Raw genomic sequence first — 23,329 nt, forward strand, 5'->3', positions numbered from 1 at the left:
GGCAGATTTCAGAAAAAACCTGAAAAGACTTTAATGAACTGATACAAAATGAAATAAGCAGAACCAGGAAAACAATGTACACAGTATCAGCAACATTGTGAGATGATTAATTGTGAATGAACCAGTTCCAAGACAAATTAAAAAAACACTCACTGATGGACTCTGAATGCAGATCTAAGCATATTCTTTCTCATGGTTATCTTTGCCTTTTGAGCTATTTCTTTTTCCAGGACTGAGACTAATATGAAAGTATGTTACATATGATAACACAAATATAAAATATATCAAACGTCCTACCATTTTCAGAAGTGGGGAGGAGAAAGAGGGAAGGAACAAATTTTGGAAATTAAAATCATGGTAAAAAATGCAAAAATTTTCACAATGTATAACTGGAGAAAAATAAAATGCTATTTAAATAAATAAATAGGAATAGGGAAATTGGAAAAAAGGTAGAATTTGTTGGTGAAAGTCTCTGGCTATAATGAGTTTAAGATGTTTTGGGGGCATCCAAATGTCTAATGCACAGTTGGGGAATAAAAGACTAGAAATCAAAAGAGAGGTTAGAGCTGCATAAGTACACTTGAGATTCATCTGCACAGGGCTAATAATTGAAATAATAGTCCACAGGGAGAAGAAATGAAGGAAGAACACATCTTAGGGGTCATCCATGGTTAGGCAACATGAATACAGATCATACATCTGAATGGGAAAAAATAAGACAAATTCAGTTTGAATCTTCTACAATGCCAAGCACAGTAATTTGCATTTAGGCATCTAGGTGGCATGGTGGATATAGAGTACTGGTCCTGGAGTCAAGAGGACCTGAGCTCAAATTTGCCATCAGACACTTAATAATTAACCTAGCTGTATGACCTTGGGCAAGTCACTTAACCCCCAATGCCTTGCAAAAACTATAAAAAGAACATGAAAGAATAAAATAAAAAATTAGAGAAGTAGAGATTAAAACACACATCCATATGCTTTTACAGATACATATTTATAATTAGGAAAGTGAAATGCTCTTAGAAAAGCAATCACCTATAAAAAAAAACTTAACTCCTCTCTCATTAATACAAACCTTGATTTTTCTTCTTATTTAAGCATTCAAGAAGAAAATCCCCCAGTCCCTTTGCATCCCTCCTTGGTCAATATTAAAAATCCGTTGTCCACTGGTGCTTTCTAGTTTTCCTACAAATTAAATGGCTTCTGGGACTTCTGCCTAGGTGCTATTTCTTCCATCTTGTTCATTTTCATTCTCTCAGGCTGCTTTTATTTAGGGTTTTTTTTTTTCAAAAAATGGAATTAAGTGGCTTGCCCAAGGCCACAGAGCTAGGTAATTATTAAGTGTCTGAGGTCACATTTGACCTCAGGTACTCCTGACTCCAGGGCTGGTGCTCTATCCACTGTGCAACCTAGTGGCCCCTTTTCAGGCTACTTCTTAAGAAAATTTCTACTAGAACAGGGCTGTCCAACCTTACTTTAAAAGTTTTTATTGAAACCATAGACAATATATTTTCATTTGTCATTTTAGTGAGGGTTCTGCCCTAAGGGATTCATTTACTAAAGCATTTAGCAAAACCTACAGGTCCACATAAAATTGCCCTGCAGGCTGCATATAGCCCACAGGCTGCATTTTGGACAATTCTGTTCTAGAGGAATAGAGAAAATTTCCAATTTGGATCCCTGCTGTCTTCAAATCTCAAATTCTAGTTACTATATAATTCATAAGTATTTTATCTTCAATAGTCCTTATTTGGGGAGTGTAAGAAATAAAACCTCCAAAACTTAAAAAGGATATTGGGAAAATTTAGTGATATTAGATAGTATGATTTCGGTACAAGTGCTAATTTATTACCTGCCATATTACATGAAAAAAAAAGGAATGGAAAATTTAGACTAGTAAATTATTTATAAGACAAACAGAAAAGTTTGGAAGTTCAGAACAGTAAGAATCAGTACAAAATATAAAAGAAACAATGTTCTCTAGCCCCTAAAGACTTGCAAAATAAATAAGAACTCTAAATATTGACTATCATTTTAACACTTTAAAATTTTAACATAGGAAGACATTTACCTTTTATTGTAACCTATTTCCCTCATAAATGAAATCACTATCAACTTATATTCACTTTCCATTATAAGTGCTATCTACAGTATTGACTGAAGGGATTTCAAACAGGTTTATATTTATTTTCTAACCCATGAATATCAACAAGTTTAAGTTAAAAAAAATGCCAGTGAATCAGTAAAATCTTCTGAATGACTATTGACAACATCTCATCATGTTAACAGTTTTATTTGGCCAATAGTTATTAGAATCCCTCTCAAAGCTGTTTTATTTTTCCTATTTAACATGGTTGTTTTAAGAAAGAAGGAAAGAAAGAGATTTGTTATATCTACAAGATCCAAAGGCCTTTTTACATGTTAAATAATAAGGTCTAAGTGCTGGGACTTTAAAAAAAAATTCTTATTCAATTGTCACTTTTGCAAACCTTGTGTCAAGGAACAACCAAAGAACTACATAAAGCTTCAACTGTCAACTAGTAATTAATTCTCTCTTCACCTCATTATCTTTCTGAAGTCTTTGCTCAAAAAGATCTAGTTCACTTCTGATAGAGATTCTATGTACCCTAAAAGTCAAAGGAGAAAATTTCAATATAATCAAGCTATGCTAATTTGACCTTTTCTAGAAATTTGTTAAAATATAAATGTTAATGAAGACAAAAATACAATACTTCAAGGGATTAGAAATTCATCAATTGTGGGTATTTCTCCAATAAAAATAATAACAACAATATCTAGTATTTACATAGTGTTTAAGGTTTGCAAAGTGCTTTACAAATAATATTTAATTTTATCCTCATGACAATCCTGGGAGACAAATATTATCCCCACTTTACATATGAGGAAACTGAAGCAGACAGAGATTAAGTGGCATGCTCAGGGTCACTTGGCTAGTGTCTGAGGCAACATTTGAACTTAGATCTTCCTTACTCCAAGTCCAATGCATTATGTAATGAACCACCAAGCTGTCAGTATTCCCATCCTGTATGATTTTCATCCATGCCCTCCCTAAATTTCTCTAAATATAGTCCTCCAACATACTTGGGGCCTTCCTCTAGTATTGACAGTCAATGAATCAGTCCCATAAGCATTTATTAAGTATCTACTGTGCCTGGTATTGTGTTGGCTGCTGGAGATACAAAGTAAAAATAAATAAATAGATAGATAAAACTAATTTCCGACATCAAGGCCCTTTCTTTTGGAGAAAACAATATTAAGACAGATAGTAAACAGAATACATATAAACAAAGTAAACACAAAATAACTGGAACAGGAGACTAGCAGGTAAGGGGAATCAAAGAAGGTCTTATGTAGGAGTTAGCCATTGAGTTCAACTTTAAGTACCTCAAAGGTTCTAAGAAGTAGAGATGAAAACACAGCAGATTGCAGGCACAAAGGGAAAGTCTGTACAATGACACAGAAGCAGGAGATGGAATACTGTGTACAAGGATCAACAAAGGAGCCAATTTGGTAGAAAAGCAGAGGGTATAAAGGACAGAATGGGATAATAACCCTAGAAAGGTGGGCTAAAGCAAGATTCCAAAGAATTTCAAATGCTTCAAGACTCTGCCCTTAGGCCATCCTTCTTTCTCCCTTTCTCCTTCTCCTTCTCCTTCTCCTCTCTCTCTCTCTCTCTCTCTCTCTCTCTCTCTCTCTCTCTTTCAATTTTTTTGTCATATATATACAATTTCAGGACAACATAAAATAGGATCTTTTCTTCCCTATTTTCTCAAGTGGTCTAATGTTATTGATGGATATTTTGACAAAAACATACAAAATATTTTTCTCTATTTTGCTCAAAATTTAATACTTGCTGACAGCTGCTTTTACCAAGATTTCATATAATGAATAAATAGCATATGCCTATTAAGATCAGTAACTTTTTCAGCAATTATGGTGGGAAAAATATGTGCATATATTTATATATACATGTATAAATATTTATATGGTATAAATATACATATGTATAAAACATATATTTATATTTATATAAATGAATAATAGCTAACCTGTGCTTTTCTCATATATACCAAAGGTTCTTTTAGATGTTCAGGGGGAGCTGCAGGATGCCTAGGTAAAGGAAACCTGGAAAAAAATACATAAAAGAAGATTAAAATTTTATATATGATAATTTGTGAGTTCTGTGGATATTTTTTAAAGTATTCCTATTTGTATGTACAGTATACATTATCAATGAAATATCAATGAAATAGGATGGTTATCAACAGTCCTAAATTCAAGATGTAAAGGACTGTTAAATTCTCATTTCTTAACTTGACAACAGTAACTGTTACATTAACTGATATTTGCATATCATGTTAAAAGTTTGCAAAGGACTTTATATATAGGGTAACCTTTAAGTCTCACAAAAATTCTGTAAGGTCTGTACTACCACTATTACTATTCCCATTATCTAGATAAGGATATTCAGAGAGATTAAGCTACTTATCCATAGTTATCTAGTTATAAGTGTCAGAGGGATTTGATCCCAGGTCTTCCTTACTTCAAATCCAATACTCTATATACTACAGGGTATATACTAAACTGCTTCCCTAAGTTGTTAGTATTGATTTATTGGCTATATGTTAAAAATTTAAAAAGCTCTATGTATGTTAATCTTTTCTCATCATTTTGTCATGCTTTTCCAAGTAACAAAATATACTGTGCAACAAATTCCAATGCTTTATATTCATATATAATTTAGATATATGTATGCATATCTTTATGTATATATCATATATTAGATAAGTAAATTTTAGGATTCTACTGTCATAGTCACACATAATTCATATTGAAATTATCTTCAATAACATGTACTTATAGTCAAGTGGATTCAACTAGTAACCTAGTAGAGAAACTATGGTATTCCATGAGACTAGCTTCAGAAGAAACAAGGGAGGCCCTCCATTAGGAATGAAATTTAAAAGAAGCATGTCAAGTGAAGCGACTCCCTGAAGAGTCCTAATTTGCCTTAAGAATTGGGGTAGTCCTTTCTACAGGACGCCTTCCCCAACCCCTCTAAATTCCAGCGCCTTCCCTTTGTTAATTATTTCCTATTTACCCTGCTTATAGTTTGTTATATATACATTTGTTTGCTTGTTGACTCCTCCAGTAGATTATAAGATCCTTGAGCTTGGTGACTATTTTTTAACCTCTTTTATACACAGCATAGTGCCTGGTATTTAAACAATCAATATTTAGTACTAATTTGATAATTATTAAAATATATTATAACATAAATAAAATTGATTATTTGAAATTAAATATAATTTATTAAGCTTAAAAGAAAAGAATTGGGGTAAAATGAGTAGAGGCTATGAGGATTCTTATTTCATACCAATGGAGAAAAGTCTAAACAATACGCTTGAACCAAGAAAAAATGGAAAGAATCAACAAAGTATTATAAGATTATCTGAAACTCAATGTCAAATTTGCTCTTCAAAAGCAAGAGATATGAAATAACTATGACACTTTTTTCCAAGTAGGAGAAATGATTACATTTTAAATACTTTCTATCTTTCCCCCAAGTTTTAGATTTCTAGCTTTCCTTGAATAGAACACTAAAGTAAAGAAGTACTAGCAGTACTAGTCACAAATGGTGGTGGTTGTTGTTGTTGTTATTGTTCAGTTCTGACCTATTCTTCATGTGGATCAGGCTGTTATAGTGTTTTCTTGGCAACAGCACTAGAGTGATTTGCCATTTTCTTCCCTAGTAGAAAGGTTAGGTGATTTGCCTAGGGTCACACAATCATCAGAGTAATCAGGGTTGAGAACTGATTTAAATTTGAATCTTCCTTAATCTAGGCCCTAAACTCTGGCCAAGAAAATACTCTAACAATGCTGGTACTAGTAGATAAGTAGTACAAGAAAGGTCATAATTGTCACAACATTTTGTGCTATAGTAAGAAATATGCATTAAGTATTACTAAGTGCATAAGAAATAGGATTTTGTTGATGATAGGTTTTTTTTTAGGTTTTTCTTTTCAAGGCAATGGGGTAAAGTGGCTTGCCCGAAGCCACACGGCTAGGTAATTATTAAGTGTCTGAGGTCGGATTTGAACCCAGGTACTCCTGACTCCAGGGCCGGTGCTCTATTCACTGTGACACCTGGCTGCCCTGATGATAGTTTTTAATGAATCTTTTTCTATTTGCTTTACTTCAATATCTCAACAGATCTGTGATGTTATTAATGTGGGTACGCTCACTAAGGGTGAGGTACTCAACTCATCCATGCCTTCTCATTCTGAGGAATTCTTAATCTCATCATCCCTTAGAATTCTACAGAGGAGCTACTGAATGGCAACTTCAACTATCTAGAACAAAGCTAAGAACCAGAGAGAAAGCAAAAAATAAAAAAAAATAAAAATAAAAAGACCCAAGAGCAGTCAAAATAAATGAGTCAAGAATAATTCCCCAAAATATGTGCATGCAGGAGATATCCTTGGAGTCTGTTTACTCTTTATAAATAATTTTGATAAGGGGGTGGCTAGGTGGCACAGTGGATAGAGCACCGGCCCTGGAGTCAGGAGTACCTGGGTTCAAATTCGGCCTCAGACTCTTAATAATTACCTGGCTGTGTGGCCTTGGGCAAGCCACTTAACCCAGTTGCCTTGCTAAAAAAAAAAAAATAAAACAAATAAACAAACAAACAAATAAATTATTTTAAAAGGTCTATCTCTCATCCCATCAAAGATATAGCTGATAGAGTGGTAAAAGCATGAGAGTAACAGTTAAGGGGATGTAATCAATTTTATACTGCTAAATAGTAATAATAGAAAAATAGAGGCCATTTTCATTCAAAAGGGATAATTTTTTGAAAAAGTTTTCCTGTATAAGTTATCTGTAAAGTTCCCTTTTGGGAGATATCTCATTCTTCCACTGTATAGGACAAATGATATATAAACATGAATCCTTAACCTATAAAAATAAAATTTAAAAATATTTCTATCAGGTTCATTAGAGAAATTCCATAGTAAGATTTGGAGATAATAATATGTCAACACTAATATCTTAAATAGAATATTAATTAATTGTACCAAAAAGATATACACAGCACCTCTTCTAAGACCTCCAAGTGTTTTCACAAAGATTATTTCATTCATCTTCACAACCTCCTTATGTGGTAGTTAAGGACAGGAAATGAGAATGCATGCAGCATGACAGAGAAATCTAAAAATAGGTGGAAAAACTCACACAGTCAGTTCACTATAAACAGCATTGTGAAGTTTCTTCTCCCAACCTGTAAAAATAAAATGTTTTCAATATATAATATCACTATTAACTATACAATGTAAAACTATGTTAACACATTGATTTTTATTCCCTAAAACTCCTTCACATCCTGCATGCCCCAATAGCTAACACTGGGTGCCAGGGCTATCACTGAGACAATTCTCTGGTGCATTATGCACCATTTTTCTTGGGTTGGAGGTACCATCCATCCTTCTTTCCTTTAATCAGGATATACAATATTTCTGGGTGCCTTGTATGGTGATAAAAAAACATTGGACTAGTCACAAAAGGATCTAATATTTGGGTAAGTTACAATTTTTCTGAGCCTTAGATATTAAATTAGTTGTACAAAGTTGAGTTTTTCAGTTTTTAAGGTCCTTCCCTATGCCCCCTTCACCACTACCACCACCCACTTTAATTTGCAATTTTAACTCCTTCCCTTTTTAAGTACAAGAAATCAAATAAGATAAGGATAAAGAAGGAGTACGAAGGAAAATCACATGCTAAAGGTAAATAAATCATATTTGTTAAATTTATTAGATAACTAATTATGCTTAATGTATTTTTCATCTGAGATAGTCATTTAATATTCACTAATATAATTAGTCATTCACTCAGTACTTACTGAGTCTTCAGAAACTCTTATCACTACAAACTTATTAGATCTTTGAATTTAATACTCATTCTTCTCCACAGAGACTGTAGCAGCAGTAACTGGACAGTTATATGTGGGAGGAAGAGGGAAAAGTCTTTTAGCATGACAAAAAAAATTAAAACAGCCAATTTACAAACCTGATAATTTAAAGAACTCCTTAATATCTTCTTTGAGTGATTCAAGTTTAATTTCAGGTTTCTGAAGACTAACCTGTTATATTTGGAAAAAAAAACTTGTTAAATTAAACCTTTTCATTGATATTGACTACTGTTCAAACCAAAGCACACTACACTACAAAAAAACTTTATTTCAAAATATCATAACCTTTTAGAAAGCCTGACAAAGGATTTTATCACTTCTTCCTAAAATAGTAGAATCATGGTTAATAGTTTGCATTCCACTCAAACTACAAAAACATATCATTTATATAGATATATAGATATATATACATATATATACCTTTTTTGTATATAAACTCCAATAGGAAATTATATAATTTTCCCTTCCCTGTGTAGATAAATTTATTAAACACACCACATTCCAAAGGGTCCCCATTTTTTATTTTTCCATATATATATATATAATCTGTGATGTGCTTTTGACACATTTTTGTTCAATGGCTTACCCTCTGGATCAGTTTTTATAAGAGTGATACATAGTTTTATGCATTTTTCTTAACTTTCCCTAAATTTGCATCAAATAATCATGGGTTCACTCAATCCTAGTAGAAATTATCTTCCTTAACTTCATCATGCTTTCCATTCAAATTATACTTTTTGTTCTAATTATCTCTCAAAACCAAAAATAATGATATAGAAAAAAAGTTTTAGATTCAGAGTCAGATAAATCTTAGCCCCACCACATATGCCTATATATTTTATTAAGCTACATACTTAATAAATACCAGATACTGTGTTAGGTGATAGGAATACAAAAAACAAACAAATAAATTAAAATACAACTCACAGTCCCTGCCCATAAGAATCTTATATTCAATCATGGGAGACATGGGAGATAAATAATATAAACATAATATTTATGAAATAAATAAGATAAATTAGAAACTGGGATGTATCAGAAAAAACTACCTACAAAAATGGTCATTGAGACAACTATTGAAGGAAACTACAAATTCTATAAAAAGCAGAGATGAGGAGATGCATTATAGGGAAAGGGACAATGGAAGAGAGGTGACCAGTAAAACAGGTACAGAAATGGGAGAAATCATTTGTTAAGATTAACAAGAAGGAACCGGGGGAATTTCAAATGTTCCTGTTGGAATGGCCAGAGCTGAACAGAAGGTTTGATCTTCAAATACAGGACTCAGGTAAAGCATAGAGATTGGAGGAGAAGGGGAAAATATGAGCGATTCAATGATGATGAACTGCATGTATTCCTGCATAGAAAAATGATACTGATAATACTCATATGAGCCTTCTCATTTTATAGAGCAGGTAGAAGGAGCTTTTATAGATGAAGTACAGGAGAGAGCTGAATTTGAAGATATAATATAGTGTAAAAATGGAGTCAAGGGCTAAAAGAGAAATATAATGGGAGAAAGAAAAAGGAGAGGTGGAATAGGTTAAGATATTTCATATTAAGATTTTTTATTACAATGAGTTATTGCAATGATATGGAAGGGGGGAAGGCAAGGGCGAATGAGGAATCTTCCCTCTCATCAGAGGTGGCTCGGAGAGGAAACAGCATATATACTCAATGGGGTAGAGACATCTAGAGTAAGGAGGAGAGAAGGGGGACAGGGGGAAGGCAGGGGATGTGAGTGAAGGAAGAGAGGATGGACCATGGGGGGAGAGTGGTCAGATATAACACATTTTCTTTTTTACTTCTTGCAAGGGGCTGGGATTGGATGGCCTGTCTGGGACCATAGGATCTGGTGGATGCTGGGCCTAAGGGAAGGTATTGGGGGGGGGGGGGTGTCAGGCATCTGTCTGCTACGCCACTCAGCTATCCTACAGCACATTTAAGAAGAGGGACAGAGTGAAAGGAGAGAGAAAATATAGTATATGGTAATGGGGAAGTACGAATGGAGGGAGTTGTGAGCAGCAATGGCAATGGTGGAAAAACATAGAAGTAGCTTTTGTGATGGACTTATCATAAAGAATGTGGATCCACCCATGACAGAGCTGGAGGTGTTGGAACACAGACTGTAGCACATTTTTTATTATTTTATTATTATTTTGGGGGGGGTTGCAGGGCAATGGGGTTGGGATGGCTTGCCCAGGATAACATAGCTGGGTGATTGTTGGGTGTCTAGGGCTGAATTTGAGCTCAGGTGCTCCTGGCTCCAGGGCCAGTGCTCTGTCCACTGAGCCACCTAGCTGTACCTATTATTATTATTGTTATTATTATTATTTTAATTTTTTTCTCTTTCCTTTATCGTTCATGTGGGTCTCTATTTTTTGGGGGGTATTATGTTTACTCTTAAACAAGAATATTTTAGTAATGTATAAAAAAACATCATTTATACAAAAATAAGAATAAAAAAAGATTAACAAGAAGGCCAATTTGACTGAATCACACAGTGCAAGAAGGAATAATATGTATAATAAAGATGAAAAGATAGACTGAAGTTCAGTTGTGATGGTTCATATTTGACCAAAAAAAGCAATAGGGAAAACTTAAGAATTTAAGGGGACTGTCATGGTTTATAACCATCCTTCTAGAAAACCACTTTCATAGCTATATGGTATTTTGACTGAGGAAAAGAAGATCAATTAGAAGACTATTGAAATAGTCTAGGTATTGAATGAAGACAATGGCTCTGAGAACAGAGAAAAGGAAACAGATTCAAGAAATAAGTACATGTGAAGGGAGAACGATTTAAAAAATTAACAAGATTTGGCAACTGGTTATGTGGGAAAAGGGAAAGTGAGGAATCAAAGTTAATACTGGGCTATGAACCTGGGTGGCTGGAAAAATGGTTATGTCCTCAACATAAACAAAGATGTTTAGAAAAGGAGTGGATTGGGATAGAGGTTGGAGGGGAAGAAAATGAATTCAGTTTGGGACATACTGATTCTGAGATATCTAATGGGTGATTGGATGCAATGTACTAAAACTAAGGAAAGAAAGAACTGTATGTATATATATATATATATATATATATATATATATATATACAGAGAGAGAGAGAGAGAGAGAGAGAGAGAGAGAGAGAGAGAGAGATTTATGAGTCATATGCACAGAGTTGATCACTAAATCTATGCTCTCTAATGAGTTCAGTGTCCAGTACAGAGACCTTAAAAAGAACACACACAATGGGGCAGAGCCAAGATGGTGCAGAAAAGGCAGGGACTCTTGCAAGCTTTCCTCCAAATCACTCCAAATCCCTTTAAATACTGTGACTCTAACCCAATTCTAGAGTGGCAGAACCCACAACAAGACTGAGTAAAACAATTTTTCAGTCCAACACAACTTAGAAGATCTGCAGAAAGGGTCTGTTACACTTGGGATAGAAAGGACCCAGCTTGGGCTGCATTGGAGTGAACCAGCCCCAATCATCCAAGAATAGATGGTGGGGCGCCTGGGTCCATGGCAATGGTGGCAGTTTCCAGACCTCTTAGCCCAGGGACTGCCAAGGACAATTGGGAAGGTCAGCAAGAAAGCTCTGCAGCACCAAAGTAAGAATAAAGCCAATCAAGTGCAGTTCTCAGTCTCCTGGGTACCAGGAGCAGGCCTGGGTAGTCACCCAGCTGCTGCTTCCAGAGTTTTTAGTCCATGGATGGTAAAGGGGTTGGGAGAGGTTGCAGAGGTCTCTTTGCTATCCCTTGAGCCAGGATTATTGCTTCGCCCCTACTCAGATCCAGGTCTCAGTCTGAGGCCCTAGTCTCAGGAAAAAGGAGCAGAGCACAACAGAACTTAATCCTGCAGCAGAGTAGGGACCCATCTCAGTTTCAGACAGAAAGGAGGGTTTGTGGTTATCCACAGACCAGAGCACAGGCCAAGAGAGCAGTCAAAGTCTCTCATTCCTTGGAGGAATTGAGAACTTGTAGGTCACTGGGAGGGGTCCCTGAAAATAGTTGAAAAAAATTTTCAAAAGCTTAGACAATGCTACTTCTACCCTGCAAGCAGAGCCCCACCTTAACAAAGAGTTAAAAATCAAGTCTCATGCTATAGAAGAGCTCAAAACGGATTCTGAAAAAATCAAATAAGGGAGGCAGAAGAAAAAGTGGAAAGAGAAATGAGAACGATGTCTTGTCAATATATGTTCCTTCTGTATTCCTACGTGGGAATATAATAATGATAACTCATATGAACCTTCTTATTTATTAGGGCAGTTAGAAGGAGCATATATAGACAAGGCAAAGGAGGGAGTTGAATTTGAAGGTATAATATATTAGAAAGATGGAATTAATGGGAGAGAAAGGAATGCAATAGGAGAAAGGGAGAGAGGTAAAATGGGTAAGTTATTTTACATAAAAACAGAGGGAAGAAAAAACTTTTGCACTGGAGTAGAAGAGGGGGAAGGCACGGGAGAATGAGTGAGTCTTACTCTCATTGGAAGTGGTTCAAAGAGGGAATAACATACACACTTGGTATAAAAATATCCTACCTTAGAGGAAAATAGGAGAGGAAAGGAATGGAAGAAAGGGAAGAGGAGGGACAGGGTAAAAAGAGAGAGAGAATAGTTTAAATGGGTTGGGGGGGATAGGATGGAGGGAAATACAACTAGCAATAGCAACTGTGGGAAAAAATATTGAATCAATTTTTCTGATGGACTTATGATAAAGAATGCTATCCATCCCAAAGACAGAGCTGATGGTGTCTGAATACAGATTGCTGCTTCTCTTTCTTTGGGTGGGGGCAGTTTTGCTTACTTTTACAACATGGCTATTATAGTAATGTTTTTCACATGGAAGGAGTGGGGTAGGAGGAAGTGAGAGAATTTGGAACTCAAGATTTTTGGAAGTAAATATTGAAACTTGCTTTTGTATATATCTAAAGAAAAAAATTTTAAAATAAAATAAATTTTAAAAAAGAAACTAAACAAAAGAAATACAGTTTGAAGATGTGGTATGGAAGGTGAACTGGCAAAGAAGCAATCACACAGGTAGAAGAGGAACAAAAAGATAAAAGGATATTTAAAATACAGAAAAAACAGTGTCCCAGAGGAGAATGTGGTCAATAGTGTCAAATGTTGCAAAAGTCAAAAAAGAAAATGACTGATTGGAAAAAGATAGGCCCATGAGTGTGAGATTATGTAGCACTCACTAAACCTGAGGAAAAGAGCTCAACATTCATCTTGGTTAGTTCTGTCCCACTCAAATGTCTCTTGGGGCAGAGACTGAAATTGTTATACCATGTATTGTACAAGTGTGGGAGAAAGCTGAGAGAACTTTTAAGATGCAGCCTCCAGGAAAACCATCATCAAAAGGGAGTTTGAAAAATAAAGAAATAAGGGAAAGTAAGGGAAAAAATTGAAATTATGTCAGGTGGAAGAAAACTCAAGTAAAAACCTTGAACACAAATAGATAAGGCAAAAGAAAAGATATTAAAGTTAGAAGGAAAAATAACTTCCAAATCAGGTAATAGAGTTTAGGCATCTATGAAAAAAATTGTCAAAAAGGAAACTAACCAATACCAAAAGAAGCAGAAGAGCATTGTGGATTCCCAAGAGAGCATGTAACCACAGCAGGATGTTCCCAGATGGTTTAAAAGATAAATGCAAAATGTGAATGAAAAACCTATACCTCTTGGGGGCGGCTAGGTGGCATAGTGGATAAAGCACCAGCCCTGGGGACAGAAGTACCTGGGTTCAAATCTGGTCTCAGGCACTTAATAATTACCTAGCTGTGTGGCCTTGGGCAAGCCACTTAACCCCATTTGCCTTGCAAAAACCTTAAAAAAAAAGTATGCCCCTCACAACAAAAATAATTAGCCAAACAGAAAAATGTGAATCTCCTATAGCAAATCTCACCAAAGGAACAAAGGAATTGGAAGTGAAAAACAATCTTTTTTTTTTTAATTGAAGATAAAATGCTTTGGTCTTCATTTAAACTCCATAGTTTCTTCTCTGGATATGAATGGTATTTTTCATCACAAGTCCCTTAAAATTGTCTTTTATTATTGTGGTGCTGAAATGAACAAGTCCATCATGGTTGATCTTGTTAGTGTGTATAATGTTCTTCTGGTTTTGCTCATCTCACTCAGCATCAATTCATTCAAGTCTTGCCAGGCTTTTATGAAATCCTGTCTTATAGAATCACATACAGATACCACAATTTATTCAGCCATTCCCCAATTGATGGGCATCCCTTCAATTTCCAATTCCTTGTCATTACTAAAAGAACTGCTAGGAATAGTTTTGTACATGGGGTATTTTTACCCTTTGTGAAAAACAGTCTTGAAGAAGATAACATTAAAAGCATGCTGATCTCCATACTAGCAAAGTGACTGCTCTTGAAGTCAGGATAAATAAAGAAAACAGAAGGATTATAGGGCTCCTGAAAGAACATAAGTCAAAAAACCTGAACACCACGATGCAAGAATTAATACATGAAAACTGACCAGAACATCTGAACATAAAATACAAAATATTGCTGGAAAGAATCCACAGTTCATCTTAAAACAAAAATAAAAACCCATTCTTCAAATTCTAAGATACACGTTTAACAATTTCAAGGACAAAGCAAAAAAATTACAAATCACTAAAAGAAAGTCCTTTATATGAAAAAGAAAGCAAATTTGAAAAACACAAGACTATTCTGCATTCTCAGATGCAGAATATATTCCAAAGAACAAAGGAATTCAAGATGCAACCCAAGATCACTGACCTATTCTGCAAATCCAAGAGTTTCTTAAATACCCCCCAAAACCACAATCAAGAACATTAAAAAAGTAACAAAGATATCATTAAGAGTTTTCTCTCAAAATGTACAGAAAGAGATATAAGGGAAAGCAAAATTCAAATAAAGGAAGAGAATAATATTGGAGAAATAGACCTGAAATACCATGAAATAAACTTCACAATACTCCATCTAAAAATCAATGTTTGCTGTGGGGCAAAAGTTACAAAATGGGAGCACACATAAAAGTAAGCAGGAGAAGAAGAAAAAGAATTAGTGAAGTACCTTAAACAAGTCAAAGATCAATAATCAAGGGAAAATAACTACTTAAGTTCTTCAGGAAGAAGATAGCCTAGAAGAATAAGAAAAGCAGGGGAAAGAGGCAGCTATTGTTTCAGCTATAGAATGAAATAGCAGGGTTGAATGCTCATATGGGAGAAGAGAGGTAGGGGATATAAAGGGAAAAAGAGCTTATAACAGATATGATCTGCAGATATGATTAGAGCTTCCAGGGACAAAAGATACTCAATGTGTGGGTCTGTCTTGTTAACATTTCTTCTTTTTAAAAAAAAATTCCTTATTATAAGGAATGGTTCTCTGGGATGGATAACAGAAAATACAAGTGATGCAAAAACAAAATATAAAAATAAACAAAAATTTTTTTTAAGAAATTGTTCTCTCAAAGTCACCAATCATCTTGTGAGGTGAGCACCAAACTAACCCTTGCGCCTCTATTCAAGTTAGGTTTTCCCCCCTTAAAACTGTTCTAGAAATTTGATTGGTTCAATGGACTAAAGGCTCAAGCTGTTTGTTAACATTACCTTTTGGTTGCATGAGTACAAAACAGACATGAAAAGTTTGGATAACAGACCATTATAGACAATTCAGAAAAAGGAACTTTGCCTAGTTGAATCAAGTAAGGGAATTCTCAAAGTATATACTTGTTGAATATCCTTCTCCTGCTATGGCTAGATAAATCTCCTTTTGTTAGTTCCTAAATCTACAAATAACACATTTCATTCCAATACTGAACACAAACCCTGAAGGAAATGTCCTGAGTCAGGCCTATTATAGGACAATTGGTACAGTTGCACAGAACTGAAACAGAATGACCGTGATGAACTTGATGAAGTAGACAACGGACACTGTACAGGTCACTGTAGAGGAAGGTTAGCTGAAACTGACCTCCATGTTTCTAGAAGTGCTTTTGATGGTACCTCCATACATAGGACGGCTTACAAGAGGCTCTCCTCAACCTTGCAAAATTAGAGAACAAAAGTTTGCTTGTAATTATCTAGACTGGAAATTCTTTGCTAAAATTCAGCAAATTAAAGCATTCTATATTGACTTACTAGTTTAAAAGAAAATCTAATACCTATTAAAAGATGAGAATAAATTAGTTTGGCATGACTTTTATGGCATGACCTGTTCTGGTTCAGTGATCACCTCTTCCTTTTCTAGACATTCATTATCACTTTAATGAAGCAATCTAGAGGTTTGCTGGGAATTCAAATCAAATTCACAGGTGTATAGTTCATTAGGGCAATACTTGCTTCCCCTTCAGTTCTATGTCACCTCTCCTGTTTCCCACAATCTTGCAAAGATAATTTGCCAGTTCTCACAGTATCCTGGGATATGGTCCATCTGGGCCCATGTGCTCACTTATTGTCTCTCAATCTTTGATTGAAACTTCCTAGTATTCATTTTCATTGCATTCATTCATATCCTTTTAAAGACAAAGTTATTCTTCTAGGAGAAGAAAAAAAAATCAGCAACATTAAGTGTTCAATGTGTTGTTTGGTCTTCTCTGAAGTCCTTAGCAAAGTTCCATCCACCTTGGGCTGCAACACTATCTCTTTTTTGGATCCTTCTTTCTTCTCTAAAATTGCTACAACACAAGCAAACAAAAGTATCTTTTATGTCATTGAGTTCATTTGGAACTTTATTGAGAATCAACACTATTGTTACAGGGCTTTTGCTATGCTTTTGCTTTAATTTTCTGAGAAATAATAAGTAGTATAACTTGACCAGTATGCAGAGTACAGGAGAGCTGTTTGGAAAGATAAATCAGAGTCACTTGCTCCCATCTTCTCAGCATGTCTTTTACAAAAATAAATTAATCAAAAGCAAAAATTTGGTGCAAATGTTTCAAGGAATCTGACAATATGGAGTGTTAATTATAAAACCTTTAAAAAAATATGTGTCAAGAAATTATACTTGGTAAATAAGTTTTAGGGGGTGCCTTTAGTTGAGAGAATCTAAGTTATTTGTCTATAGTTCAATATCTAGTATGTTTCAGACACAGAATTTGAACTCAGGCGATCCTGATAAATTTATCCACTGTGCTATGCTACCTATTAAATGAATGTTTTCTTTTCTATGCAGGAATACATGTAGTTCATCATCATTAAGTCCCTCATATTTTCCCCTTCTCCTTCAATCTCCATGCTTCACCTCAGTCCTGCATCTGAAGATCAAACCTTCTGTTCAGCTCTGGCCATTCCAACAGGAACATTTGAAATTCCCCTGGTTCATTGAAAGTCCATCTTTTTCCCTGGAAGAGGACATTCAGCCTTGCTGGGTAGTTCATTCTTGGCTGCATTCTAAGCTCTTTTGCCTTCCAGTATGTTATATTTCAAGCCCTATGAGCTTCCAATGTAGTTGCTGCTAAGTCCTGTGTGATCCTGACTGCAGCTCCACGATATTTGAACTGTGTCCTTCTGGCTGCTTGTAATATTTTCTCTTTGTGGCTATAATATTCCTAGGGGTTGGCTTTTTGGGGATCTCTTTCTCGGGGGGGGAATCGGTGGATTCTCTCCATTTCTCTTTTGCCCTCTGCTTCTAGGATATCAGGGCAATTTTACTGTAGTAATTCTTTGAAAATGATGTCAAGGCTCTTTTCCTGATCATGACTTTCAGGTATTCCAATAATTTTTAAATTATCTTTCCTAAGTCTGGTTTCCATATCAGTTGTTTTTTTCAATGAGATGTTTCACATTTTCTTCTAATTTTTCATTTTTTTGGTTTTGAAGTAATGAATCCTGGTTTCTCATAAATTCATCAATCTCCCTGAGTTCCATGTTTTGTGTGAAGGATTTGTTCTCTTCAGAGAGTTTTCTTATCTCTTTTTCCATCTAGCCAATTTTTGCTTTTTAAAGCATTCTTCTCCTCAATAACTTTTTGAACTATTTTATCCATTTGACCTAAGCTATTTTCTTCATCATTTTTTTGGATTTCCTTGACTAGGCTGCTGACTTCATTTTCATGTTTTTTCCTGCATCTCTCTCCTTTCTTTCCCCAGTTTTTCTTCTAACTTCTTCATTTGATTTTCAAAGTCTTTTTTGAGCTCTGTCATAGCCTGAGCCCAATTTCTGTTTTTCTTGGAGTCTTTAGATGCAGGAGCTTGTGCTTCCTCATCTTCAGACTGAGTATTTTGATCCTTCTTGGGCTCATATGCAAAATATTTCTCAATGGTCTTCCTCCTGTTTCTCTGCTTGCTCATTTTCCCAGCCTGGGCCTGGTTTGGGGGTGCTTCCTGAGCTTTTGGGACACTCCCACAAGGATCTCAGTGTGTGTGAGGCTTTGTCCTCCCGCCTGGTCTGTGAATGACCATATGCGTCCCCCTCTGCCACGGGGCTGAGGTGGAGGGGCCCCTGCTGTTCTGTTGGGGGGGGGGGCTAGACTGCGATAAGGATCTGAATGTGGTCAGAGCCCCAGAGTCCTGTTCCAAGGGCAGAGGACAGAGCTCTGCAGTCTCTCTCTTCACTCCCCTCCCTAGGTTCAATGGGCTCATGCCCTGGGGGCTCCTGCTTACCGGCTCCTCCTGCTTCTGTTTCCTGGATCTGGGCTGTGTGCCCTGAGGGCTGGGATCTATGTGCTCGTTCTGCTCTGGCTGAGGTCCCCCAGCTGTTCCCCCACTTTGTGCCCGGTGCTCCCTGGGGTGTAGCTCAGGAGACTCCCCGGCTGCTGTGAGCTGGGGCTCCCAGCACCCTGGGGCTTCCTCCGGAGGCTGAAGTTCTTTTGCTCTGGTGGGCCACCTCTCTAGCAGCTGCCCCTCCGACCCCAGGGAACAGAGCCTTTCTGCTCTTTTCCAGATCACCTTGAGTAGGAGAACTGCCCCACTGGGTCCCTCTGTGGGTTCTGTCTCTCAAAAGTTTAGTTAGAATCCTTAATTTCAAAGTTTTATGAGAGAGCTTCTAAGAGACATTGCTCTCTTGTTGCCATCTTAGCTACACCCCTCAAATGAATGTTTTCTTTAAAATGTTTTCTAAAAGAAAAAAGGACCCCAACATATAGAAATACACATAATTGTACAAAAAATTCACCATATCTGTAATAACAAAATATTGTAAATAAAATACATGTCCAATAATTGGAGAATGGTTGAATAAGTTATGGCATATTAATGTAGCAGTCATGACACCTAAAATAAGAAATATGAAGATAGTCATGAAAAGATCACTATGAAATGATACAAAGTGAAATTAACAGAACTAGAACAGCAATTAGAATAGAACTACAAAACCTTAAATTCAACTCCATATTAAAAAAAAATTAAATCTAAGCAAAAAGTAGCATCTTTCTCATGGATTTATATGGGAATACAAATTTTCTATAATTTCTGTTAATGTGTTTGATTCTACACTTAAATTACCACTCTTTATTGTGCACATTTATTTAGTTGGTTTTTTTTTGTTTGTTGGTTTTTCGCAAGGCAATAGGGTCAAGTGACTTGCCTCAGGTCACACAACTAGGTAATTACTAAGTGTGTGAGTTCATATTTGACCTCAGGTCCTCCTAAATTTAGGGCCGGTTTTCTATCACCTGCACCACCTAGCTGCCCCAATTTAATTGTCTTTGATGATCAGTTTTAAGTTCATAATAAATTTTAAGTTTAAGATATTCAAGGAAATACACTAGAGGCTTCTTTGTGGTCTTCCTGATCTTTCTTCCCTCTCCTCTCACTCTACCTTAAATATTCCTAAATCTAAGAGCTGACCACTTCACTCCCTTTCAAAAAATCTCACAGGCTTCCCACTGTCTTTAGATTAAAGTACAAACCTAAATTTGGCATTTAAAACCCTAAACAGGGCTTCTGAGGCAGAGCCAAGATGGCAGTGCAAAACTAACATGCTCCCGGAGCCTTTCCCTAATGAAGATAAATGAAGCCTCTACTCTGACAATCACACTATAGATCCCACCAAGAAAAAAGAGAAAATTCAAAGTAGTTTTCAACTCTAGACATTGTGGAGGATCTTCTGTAAAAGTCTGTCTCTTTTAGGGTAAAGGGGAAATAAAGTCCAGGAGGTGAGAGAGTGGGGAAAGCCAGCAGGAGACTTTTGGCCACAGTGCAATCCAGGTTCCAACAGCTTAATAATAATACAGGTCCCAGCAGCTAGACAGCAATCCAGCAGGGAAGAACCTTTTCCCTAAACAAAGTCTGAACCTTGAAAACACCAGGCTAAAGACAGGACTGGGCTGGAAACAATCCTCTGTTAAGTCAGAACCTGGATATAAAGGAGAAAAAAAATACCTCTGTAAAGGCAAGGCCTGGACTGCATAGGCAACATCTTAGCCAACAATGGGCCAGGGATCAGACCCCAGCTCCAGCAAAATAGAAGCTTGGATCTATACTCCATATACCTCAAGAGTAGAACTAAAACAATAAAGATGAAACAAAAATGCTAAAAGAGCCCTCACTATAGAAAACTACTTTACAAGATGACAGCAATACCATGTCTGAAGAAGAAAACAGTGGAAAAATCATTCACAGGGAAAGTATCAAAACAGTCTAAATAAATTAGACTCAAAAACAAAAGCTCATCAAAGAGCTTAAAAAAGAATTTAAAAACCAAAGATGAAAGGAAGATGAAAAATAGAAAAAAGAAATGAAAGCCATGCAGGAAAATTGTGAAAAGTTGACCAAAGAAATCAACTTTGTTAAAAGTAAAAATAACCAACTGGAAAAGGAATTGAAGAAAATAAAATTCTAAAAATTAGAATTGAACAATTAGAAATCAATGACTCTCAAAGACTACAAGATTCCATCAATCAAAATTAAAAGGCTGAAAAAAATTTGAAGAAAATGTAAAGTACCTTCTAGGGAAAATGAATGACCTGGAAAAATAGGTTCAGGAAAGACAACCTAAGAATCATCAGACTACCAGAAAGCCTGGGCCAGCAAAAGAATCTGGAAAACATCATACAAGAAATTATAAGGGAAATATGCCCAAATCTACTAGAACAAGATAACAATATAAACACTGAAAGAATCCATAGAACCCCTCCAGAGATACCAGGATACCCCAGGATTAAAAACTCCAAGGGCTATAATAACCAAATTCCAGAACCCTCAAATAAAGGAGAGAATATTGCAATCAGCAAAAAGAAAACAATTCAAATACAAAGGAAACATAATAAGACTAACACAGAACCTACCTTGCAGCCTCAACATTAAAGGATCGAAGAACTGGAATAACATATTTTGGAAAGTTAAGGACCTGGGATTACAACCTAGAATGTACTACTTTGCAAAATTCAGCATGTATTGTAAGGAGAAAAGATGGATGTTCAATGAAATAGAGGACTTCCAGAATTTCCTGACACAAAGACCATAACTGAACAGAGAATTTAATCACTAAATACATGACTGAAGAGTTGCATAAAAAAGGTAAATGAAAAGGGGACTGAAAATACAAAACTGTTTTAAAGAAATGTTGGTCAGCTATCAAACTGTATACAACTCTAAAAGGGAGGATATAAGACTTCTAATTCTTTAGACCTTTACTTCTCTAAGGATAATTAGAGAGTAGAATATAACTGAAGAGAATGAACCTAAAGGATATGGGCATAATTGGATCTTGTCTCTCAATTGAAGAAGCCCAAGATGACATCATAGAGACAAAAAGCCCTGAAAAAAAAGCAGGAGTGTCAACTTTAACTTAAGTGACTCACTATACTTTGACTCACTTTAATCACAAGGTGCTAAGCACCTTGTCTAAAGAGGGCATCATATGAAGGCATCATAAATTAGGAGGACCTGAGACTATCTGTTACTTAAACAATCATTTGTAAAGTTCTCAAGTGAGATCTCCAGAGCCTCCCAGTACTTGGAGATCAATTAATTAGATTAGTAAGAGATTAGTTAATTAGATGAGCATTCTGTGCTACAAGGGGTTAAGTACCCCAGTGGGAGTAAAGTGGGAGAGAGGTAAAGTGGAAGAGACAATAGGCTTTGCTTCACTTACCAAGGTGTTATATGCCTTGGGTGGGGAGGACAGGAGGTAAAGTATGAAAGAAGATAGACCTGAGGGGAAGGGCACAAATAGTTCAAGAAATGATATGGCTTTGGGTAATACTTTGGTTTGTGAGGAGGACTGTGTGTACTTGAAAAAGGGGGTAAAGTAAAAAATGATTGTAATTATAATTTGATGCAATTTGAGTCAATATTGCTTATCAAGCAATCAAGTAAACAATCTGTAATGATATCTTGATAGCAATAAGAGCTTATCAAGCAAATAATGGAAATGATTGATACCTGATTAATAATATTAAGAGTAATAAATAACACCAAGGGAAGAGGCACAAAGATCTATAATTTTAGAGGCAAAGAAGGGAGAATGTGAATGCAGAGTAAATTCTATTTAATAGATTTAGCACAGTGAAGGAATAAAATACATTCCAATTTGGGGTTAAAAATTTAACTTAATCTACAGGAAAGGGGGGTACTGGGAAAGGGAAAATTAAGGGAAGAAGGGACTGATAAAGGGGCAGGGAAGGTATAAGTGAAAATAAACTGAAAATTAAATTTTTAAAAGAGAAGTCAAAAGGGAAAGATAGTAAAATTTTGATGAGGAGAAATAAGAGAAAAGGAAAGAGATAAATATAAATGGAGAGATAAATGCAAATGTAGAAATATAGCATGGAAGGAAATACAGAATTAGTAATCTTAAATGGCAAATATGAATGTGATGAACAAAAGAGGATAGCAGAATGTATTAAAAATCAGAATCCTACAATATGTTGTTTATGAGAAACACATTTGAAGCAAAGATATACACACAGGGTAAAGGTAAAAGGTTGGAGCAAAATATATTGTGCCTCAGCTGAAGTAAAAAAATCTGAGCTATCATTACTAATCCCAGGCAAAGTAAAAGCAAAAATCAATCTCATTAAAAGGGTTAAGGAAAGAAACTACATCTTCTTAAAAGGCACCACTGGAAATGAAGCTATATCATTACTAAACATGTATGTACCTAGTGGTATAGCTTCCAGATTTCTAGAAGAAAAGCTGAGTGAATCACAAGGAGAAATAGTCAGCAAAACTTTAATAATGGGAGACCTCAAACTCCCTCTCTCAGAACTAGATAATCTAGCAAACAAAATAAAGAAGGAAGTTGTGAATGAAATCTTAGAAAACTGAGATATGATAGACCTCTGGAGAAAACTTGAAGGGAATGGAAAAGAATCTACCTTTTTCTTGGCAGTACATGGCACCTTCACCAAAACTGACCACATACTAGGGCACAAAATCAAATGCAGAAAGGCAGAAATAATAAATACACACTTCTCA

The 23,329-nt window shown here is 35.7% G+C and overlaps 1 protein-coding gene across 8 annotated transcripts in view; it reads right to left on the reverse strand.

The window, feature by feature from the left end:
- TBC1D19 (TBC1 domain family member 19) overlaps positions 1-23,329 on the reverse strand; it is a 144,576-nt gene that overhangs the window by 107,590 nt on the left and 13,657 nt on the right. For 4 of the 8 annotated variants that reach the window (XR_012477061.1, XM_074229659.1, XM_074229657.1 and 1 more), the window contains exons 2-4: positions 8,089-8,161; positions 7,258-7,303; positions 4,074-4,149 (exon numbers count right to left, since the gene is read on the reverse strand). Coding sequence is in view for 7 of the 8 variants with exons in the window: in XM_074229659.1 (XP_074085760.1) it covers positions 4,074-4,149; positions 7,258-7,303; positions 8,089-8,161 (195 nt within the window). In the remaining variant the exon portion in view is untranslated. Of the gene's footprint in view, positions 1-4,073; positions 4,150-7,100; positions 7,205-7,257; positions 7,304-8,088; positions 8,162-15,942; positions 15,962-23,329 lie in introns of those variants that run through there. The other 4 variants (XM_074229660.1, XM_074229661.1, XM_074229662.1 and 1 more) reach the window with 4 other exon arrangements.

Source organism: Macrotis lagotis, chromosome 3 (assembly GCF_037893015.1).
Source record: "Macrotis lagotis isolate mMagLag1 chromosome 3, bilby.v1.9.chrom.fasta, whole genome shotgun sequence".
Classification (NCBI taxonomy): domain Eukaryota; kingdom Metazoa; phylum Chordata; class Mammalia; order Peramelemorphia; family Peramelidae; genus Macrotis; species Macrotis lagotis.